The sequence below is a fragment of the Monoraphidium neglectum genome (assembly GCF_000611645.1).
Source record: "Monoraphidium neglectum strain SAG 48.87 unplaced genomic scaffold scaffold01802, whole genome shotgun sequence".
NCBI lineage: Eukaryota > Viridiplantae > Chlorophyta > Chlorophyceae > Sphaeropleales > Selenastraceae > Monoraphidium > Monoraphidium neglectum.
Genome location: NW_014011826.1, coordinates 4,981 through 12,777, shown reverse-complemented (window position 1 = coordinate 12,777; position 7,797 = coordinate 4,981). Strand labels below are relative to the sequence as shown.

Sequence of the window (7,797 nt, the reverse complement as noted above, 5' to 3'; positions counted from 1 at the left end):
TGCGTGCGTGTGTACGCGCGCGCGCCCAAAAGCGTGCGTGCATGCAGGTGTGTGTGTGTCCGTGCGAAAACGCGCAACTTGCGTGATCGTGTTTGGTTTTGGCGGCAAAGCGACAGGCCCTGCCCGGTCGACACGCCTGCCCTGCCGCATGCGCTGGTGCACGGAGAGCTGGTGCCCAAAGAGTGCGGGTGCCACGCGAGCGGCCAAGCACCTTGCGCCCGCGCCCCCGCAACGCTGAAGAGGCCGCCGCGTGCAGCCATTCGTGCGCCGCCCCCACGTCAAAGGCACCCCGCAGCGGCGCGCGGCCACGCGCTGCCCGCACCTGCGCGTCGCCCATGGCGGCTATGGCGGGTGCCTCCGTGTAAAAGTCCTTTCCGAACTCATCATACTCCACAGCCGAGTGGTCGACCGGCGCCAGCGGGTCAATCGTGCGCTTTCGGCCGTCGGCCTGTGGGTGCAAGCGGGGACAGGATGAGCAGGGCGAAGCGCTGAGGTCCCGGCTGCTGCTGAAACAAATGACCACCCCAGACTAGAGCCCCCATCAGATGCAACGCGACCTGCATGGGAATGCGCCTGGCGCCGCTGCCTCGCGCCCCGCTTTGATGGCGCTGCATGCTGCGACGCTCCTTTCAAATCCCTGCGCCAATGCCAGCGTCACAGGGCCGCACCTCGTCGTCGCCGCCACCGCCCCCCTGGTCCTGGAGCGCCTTGGCGGTGGCATACACCTCCTCGTCTGAGTCGTACCCGGCCGCCGCCACGTCGGCCGCGATGGCCTGCGCGGCGCTGAGGCCGCCCGCCGCTTGGCGCACCTGGCAAATGGGATTGCCAGGTCGCGCCTTTGCTTTGGGCGGTTCGGAAGCCATCAAGGGCCAAAGGGGGCGTAAGCCTGCACCTTGCGGAACCGCTGTGCGTCGTTTACCCTCGCTTACGCTTCCAAGCACCCGAAATCTGCTGCCAAAAACAGAAGCTTGGGCAAACCCTGCCAACTTGCCTGCCTCCCTGCCAACCCGTCATCCAATCCGCACCATTCCCTTCACAAGCTCCCCAAAAATTCCAGGCCACCCACCGCCATGTATTCTGCGGCAGGGTCCGCCTCGTCGTCGCACGCCAGCGCCGCATCTGGGCGCGCCCCCGGGGGCGCTGGCTTGTTGGCCGCCACCTCCTCATGGATCTCTGACATGAAGGCCTCCAGGGGGTCGTAGTCATCGTCCTGAGACGGGAGAGGGTGGGTGGGTATTATAACCTCAATGTGTTGAGAGCGTGCGTGCACGTGTTGTCTGTGAGGTCGTGTGTGCATGTCTGCGTGCGTGCGTGTGTGGGCACGCAGGTGCACACGCCTGCTGTGATGTGTGTGTGTGTGTGTGTGTGTGTGCGCGCGCACGCGCGCGCACGCACGCGCACATTCACGCCAGGAAGATGGGTGGCGTTTGCAAGTGCAACGATTCAGGCCTCACCTCTGCCGCTGCTCCCCCGCCCGCATCACGTGCAGCCGAGGGCCCCGCTGCCGCAGCGCTGCCGCCGCCGCCGCCGCCGCTGCAGCTGCCGCCGGGCCCGTACGTCTCTGCCGGCTGCGCTGGCCCTGTGTTGGCCTCTGTCTCAATGGCCCTGTCGACCTGCAGGGGGCAGCACAAGCCAGCAGCAACTGGTTTGCAGGGAGGTAGCAGAGGGGCCGCCATCCGCCCTGGCGGCCGCTCGCCAGCCGCAGCAGCTGAATATTTATGCATGCCGAGCGAGCTCGCTCAATCAGTCAGGTTTGGCAGCACTTTTAGATACTGCATGGAGCATCCAGGCGTGGCAGCGACAGGCCCTGCCGGTTGCCAGGAGCCCACCAGCTGCTGGAGGGTGGCGCAGTCGTCATGGTCGCCGCCGCGCGCATCCAGGAACGCCTATGGGGCAGCAGCAGATGGTACTGTGTGGGTGCGGGCGGATCCAATGCGTTGCACCACCACCCATACAGTACAGGATTCCCGTTCCCACAGGAGGGCGGCAAAATCCAGATTGTGTGCAACGTCCAAGCGCCAGGGGACCAGGTGTTTTACCTTTATCTGTTCTGCAGTCCAAGCCGTAAAGTTGGTGACCTGCACATTGTACGGGGCAGGACGATGGACATGCAGCTGCACCATGAAGCGAGCACAGACTGCATCAGCAAGCGGCGGCGCATGCGCGCAAACTTGCTCAGGCCCTCACCTCTCCGGCACTGGAAGGCTCCTCATGCCGCGGCTCCTGATATATGCGAGGCTCTTTGTACTCCCTCCCGGGGTTGACATCCCCCAGGAAGGCCCGCTTTGTCTGCAGGGACATCGCCAGATCCGCCGCGTCCCTGCCGCGTTTTCCCGTCCATGTATCTTCCATACTTGATATGCAATTATCACTCTGCGGCCATGTACATGGTGACCTTAGATCACGTGTGCTTTCTGCATCATGCTGGGTTCCACACTGTGCAGCACAACGGGTTGCAGGGCGCTTACTTGCGTGTGGCAATCAAAAACAGGTTGAAAATGTTGTTGTATTGCGTCTGCGCCAGGTCAGCGCTGTCAGCGGTCAGTGGCGCGCCTTACTGTACTAACGTGACTCACCAGTCGTCACTGAGGCGTTTGAAGCATCCCACGTATGCTCTTGGATTTGTTGGAGCGGAGTGGTGCGCAAAGGCAAGTCAGGTGCAGGAGGCTTGCATTGTGCGTTGAAGCTTTGAGGGTCAAACACGGGCACTTGAACAGCTCCTGGCCCACGCATGCTGTTGGAGATGCAGCACCGTGCAGAGCAGAACCTCAGAATGGAGCCAACACATTACAATCCCATGACATTTTCCGCTGCCAGCAGCTGCAAGGCCACCCAGAAGCTGCAGCCGGTGCAGGGGTTCGTTGCTTTGGCATGACGCTTGGAGGCGGTTTGCAGGACTTGGGTGGTCAGCCCCGTGCTTGCTTGTCAGAGAATATCGGAGAAGGTGTAACAAATAATGGGGCTCAGCTTGTATTCCTTCATAATATGGTAATGATGCTATGTGATAATGCGCAGATCGTTGCACTGCACTGGCAGCGGAGTGACCATGAGCCACAACTTGCAGTGCCTTATACATTGTGCCACTCAGGCACACAGGATATCAAACTTTGTAAACAGGATGCCTATGGTTACTCCTGGACAGCAGTGCTGTGTGCCGTAGAGCCGCTCTCAATGGCGGGTGAAAACTTACAGATGAATGCAGGTGCGGATGTTCCTGGGCCTTCCTGGGGACGGGCATGAGCGCCACAATCGGGGACATTATGTTGAAATAATACAATAACAGTGCAAGTACAGTCACATCTTGGAAGAAGCACTCGCCGTGCACATCAGCACGCACACTGAGACATACGAGGCACCAGCCAGCTGGTACGGCACTACGCGTGACTGTGGCCGCTTGCAGTGAAGGGCAACTACCGTACTCAACAGCATCCTACATCTTTGCTCTGGTATGCCAGCGCCACTAGGCAACATGAATGATATCATTTCTATGATGCTAGCATGTATCTCGCGGAAACGGATGGTAGTGCGCCGGGCAAATGGCTGTACTACCTGTCACGCGCATCAGCGTTGACCTTCACAGTGCCAGTGAAGCAGAAGATGGCTGCGATGGGAACGGCTGGCTTCAACGAGAACAAGCCATCTTGTATGCTGGTGCGCTGGTGTGCGGGGCGTGTCAGCACTGCTGCCTGACTTCCGATGACATCACCACCATGCTGCTCATTTGCGAGGAGCCTAACTGCTCTGCTGCCCACGCAACGCATGCATGTGCACTGGAAAGAAGAGCTTGGCACCTGACAATCACTACAGAGGAGCCGTGGCGCGCCGGTGCGCATCTGAGCGATGCGGTAGCAGCTGCCGCCGCCGCCCGACGTGCAGAGCGCCTGCTTGGATCGCTGTCCATGTTTGTATTCGCGGTTGTATCGCTCTCGTAGATGTATCACGTTTACGGGAACTGCTTGCAGCGCGTTGCGTTCGGTGCAACGCAGCGCCAACTCAACTGAACGGTGCACACACACCAGCTTGCGCGCAAAAGCTGGGCCCTTCCAGGGCCGCGATCACCTGGGCGCTGCTGGCACCGCACGGGTGAACCAAGCCTTCGGCGGGCACTTCCCCTGATCTGCAGCCAGTTGGCAGAGCAACTGTACCAGGCAAAATGAGGTTCCTTTTACAGCACCGGCATAACTTGATAGCAGTGATGGATTGGGAGGTGCAGGCGCAGCAGGTCACCGCACTGACACTGGATCAAGTGCGCTTTGCAGTCTCCTTTCTGGCATGCATCGTAGCCGGCATCCTCATTCGTGGGCTGCGCAGCCCCACAGGTGGGTGTGCAAGGGTTGCAGGTCGTATCGCATGTGACATACGCACTGGTTTTTTTGAAATGTCCATGGCAGCGGCTGCGCATGATGCGGTCAGCGGGAAAGTGATGTCGCCTGTGCGTTTGTACAGGCTGCTGTCTGTACACAGTGCTGGGTATCAGAACGACTTGCGCGAGTGCTCCCCATGAAGCGCACACGTTTTCAACTGGCAAGGAAGCTGCGCTGGCCGCCCCTCGGGCGTGCAGGTTGCTCCTAGTGCATGCACCAGACAGCACGCGCCCCCCCCCCCTTCCCCTACCACCTCATCCTGCAGCGCGCAACCTGTACTCCCTGGCGGTTGGCCTGCTGCTGCTGTACTACCCCTTCGGCAGCGGCATCGTGCACGTGGTGCTCACTTCATGGGTCACCTACATTGTCATGTGGCTGATACCGAAGAAATGCGGGACGTGGGCATGGCTCATCAATTTCCCCTACCTGCTCATGCTGTGAGTGTGCCCAGGCCTCGCTTGGCACGGCGGCGGAGCGAACAATGGCAGCAAGGCGCAGAACTCGTACACGACGGCATAGGCGTGCCGTAGCAGTGGCAGGTGCTGGCTGCGCAGAGCCAGCAGCGGCCGGAAAGTCAGCGATCCACCTGGCATCCAGCACTGGAGCATCATCCGCCTGGCAGTGCGGTTCAATGCAGGGACCACAGCTGCCCGCAGGTGCTATGGTGCTGACCGACCGGTCAAAGCAGCCTTGTCAAGCACACCAAGCCGCTCGCCGCAGCCCTTGAGGGCCTCTGCGGCCGCGGCCCTTGCCTTGCTATCAGGCCCATCGCTACCACCCTCCCCTCAGGCACACCATCAACGCGAGCGGCGTGAGCTGGAACAAGGGCGTGCTGGACCCGACGGGGGCGCAGATGGTGCTGACGCTGAAGCTCATCAGCACGGCCATGTGCCTGCAGGACAGCAAAGAGAAGAAATTGGAGGTGGGGACGGGGACAGCGCGGGTTGTGCTGTGGGCACCAAGGGGCGGGAGTGATTGGCGAGCATGTGGTGAGATCATGCATGGGGAGGGTGCGGCAAGCTGGTCTTATTTTGCCGGGTCGCTGCACGTCCACATCAGCGCTCCTGCGACGTGGGTGACACACTCACACACTCACACACACACACACACACACACACACACACACACACACGACATGTACGACGCGACGTGTGATGGCGCGACCGCCCCTCGCCCATACGACCCACCTCTGCCCGCTCAGGCGATGAGCGATTACCAGAAGTCGCACCACCTCAAGAAGCTGCCGTCCCTTCTTGAGTTCTTTGGTTACGTGTTCTGCTTTGGCAACCTGCTGGCAGGGCCCATCATCGAATTCAAGGACTACCAGGTAGGCCCTGTGTGTGGGGGGGTTGCTGGGCTGCTGCGGCTGCTGCTGCCGTTGCCGCTTCTGCAGCTGCTGCCCCTTGCTTGTACCAGCATGAGTGCTGTCGGTTATGCTTGGACTTTCAGGCCCCACACCTTGTTGGGGTTCCAATTGTCAAGAGACAGCCGCTGAGGTGTCAGCGAGAGGCGGCAGGATGCGGCGGGCAAGGGGTTCACTCGTGGCTCTTTGCTGATGGAGGTGTCTGAGGCATGCGTGGTGCGCATGATGCAAGTGTCCGCCAGCCATGCTGCAGCATCACATGCCCTGCTTTGCCTCTGCTACCCAGGATTTCATCAACCACACCGGGTTGTGGGACCCACGAGCGCCGAAGAAGGTCCCAGTGTCCGGCTGCTTCCTGCAGGTGCGCCCTGCGGCGCCGCCTTGCCAGGGCCGCGCACTCGGGGTGAAGCCGGCGGGAATGGCCTACGGTACCAGAGTCCATCCACCCGACGCAGGGCAGCCGGGCAAATTACATGTGCCCCACTTTCTGACAGGCCAATGGAAAGAGGGGCTTGCGGCTCCATCATAAATCAACTGCCCACACTGCCCCCTTCTGCCCTGCCATGCCCTACCCCGCTCCTACCCGGCCGTCCCTGTCCCCAACCACAGGGCGTGCGTGCGACCGTCACCGCGCTGCTGGCCGCGGCGCTGTACATCACCCAGGAGAAGACGTGGGGCTACCACGTGTTCTTCACAGATTGGTACCACGGCCAGCCACTGTTCCTGCGGCTGTGCATCATGCAGGTGGGGCACGGCCGCGCGCGCGAGAGAGAGAGGGAGAGAGCGAGAGAAAGAGAGAGCGCGAGAGAGAGAGAGAGAGAGAGAGAGAGAGCGCGCGCGCGCGCGAGAGAGAGAGAGAGAGAGAGAGAGAGAGAGAGAGAGAGAGAGAGAGTGTACATGCACGCGTGTGTGCATGCGTGTGCTTGCATGCGGACATGCACGAGCGCGCACACGCATGAAAGTGCATGTGCATGAGTGTGTGAATGTGCATGTGTGTGTTTGTGTGTTTGTTTGTGTGTGTGTGTGTGTGTGTGTGTGTGTGTATGCGCGCGCGTGCGCACGCGCCCTTGCACTCGCACATATTCCTTCTTGTCTGCGCATGTGTCGTTACTCGACTCATGCTGCTCTGCAGGCCGCCTGCTGATGGTGCCACATGCGCGCCACCTCACCCCGCTCCACCACATCTTCCGCCAGATCGTGGGCACCATCTACCGCAGCCGCTACTATTTTGCCTGGTCCAACGGCTGGGCCAGCCTGGCCTTCGCAGGCTTCGACTTCCTGCAGTGGGATGACAAGGGCAGGGCGGTCTGGGGGCGCGGCTGCAACAGCCGGCCGCTCAAGGTGGGTGCGCAGGGGTCAAGTACGAAATGAGCTGCGCCGCAGCGCACAGCACTCATGGCAAGCCACGACGCGCTGATGCTCACCTACAGGCGTGCGGTGCACACACACAACCATGCAGACATACGCACACATTCACACACATTTGCACGCCCACGTGCACGGCATGCGCACGTACAGGTGGAGTTTTGCGACAGCGGGCGCGTGCTGGCAGCGCACTGGAACATCTCCACCGGCATGTTCCTGCGCAGGTGCGCCCTGGGCCCTCGGTGCAACAGGGTTGGCGGCTCCAGCCGCCCAACACGCTTTGGGCTGCTTCGCTTGCGTCGGTTGCACCTTCCAATTTTTGACGGCAGGAAAGAGGCGACCCTGCTGTCACTGCCCGCTGGCCCTTCCCTCGTCCCATGCTTATTCCGCAACCCTCACACTTGCGCCGCCTCAGATATGTGTACGAGCGCCTCACGCCGCCCAACGGCAAGCCCACCTTCTTCACGCTGGTGGCCACGCAGCTCGTCAGCGCCCTCTGGCACGGCCTGTATCCGGGTGGGCACGCCCGCAGCCGGGCAAGGGGGCGGATCACGGCCGCCAGGCAGGCGAAGGGAGGCAGGCGATCATGACAGGATGGGATTGCTTCTGCCACAAGCGCTTGCGTGGTGAAGGGGCACCAGGCGTCGGCCGAAACGAAGCTGGGCCGCCGTCACTGTTTGCAAGCCCTTAATCGCCAACGCTTCG

The 7,797-nt window shown here is 61.4% G+C and overlaps 2 protein-coding genes across 2 annotated transcripts in view; one reads left to right on the top strand and one right to left on the bottom strand.

Moving 5' to 3' along the window:
• Positions 1-629: 629 nt before the first annotated feature.
• On the bottom strand, positions 630-2,301 carry MNEG_9049 (hypothetical protein; the record flags this gene model as incomplete). Its single annotated transcript, XM_014042481.1, has 5 exons — positions 630-809; positions 1,067-1,210; positions 1,455-1,613; positions 1,830-1,886; positions 2,188-2,301. 5 exons carry the CDS (start codon positions 2,299-2,301, stop codon positions 630-632), a joined length of 654 nt encoding a protein of 217 aa, XP_013897935.1.
• A 1,894-nt stretch (positions 2,302-4,195) lies between these two features.
• The window catches only part of MNEG_9048 (hypothetical protein), a gene marked incomplete at both ends in the record, with an annotated part of 5,664 nt that continues 2,062 nt past the window's right edge, over positions 4,196-7,797 (top strand). The window contains 9 exons of the mRNA XM_014042480.1: positions 4,196-4,319; positions 4,630-4,801; positions 5,154-5,286; positions 5,566-5,691; positions 6,014-6,088; positions 6,337-6,471; positions 6,922-7,068; positions 7,246-7,316; positions 7,508-7,608. Coding sequence (XP_013897934.1) covers positions 4,196-4,319; positions 4,630-4,801; positions 5,154-5,286; positions 5,566-5,691; positions 6,014-6,088; positions 6,337-6,471; positions 6,922-7,068; positions 7,246-7,316; positions 7,508-7,608 — 1,084 coding nt within the window. The remainder of the gene's footprint in view (positions 4,320-4,629; positions 4,802-5,153; positions 5,287-5,565; positions 5,692-6,013; positions 6,089-6,336; positions 6,472-6,921; positions 7,069-7,245; positions 7,317-7,507; positions 7,609-7,797) is intronic.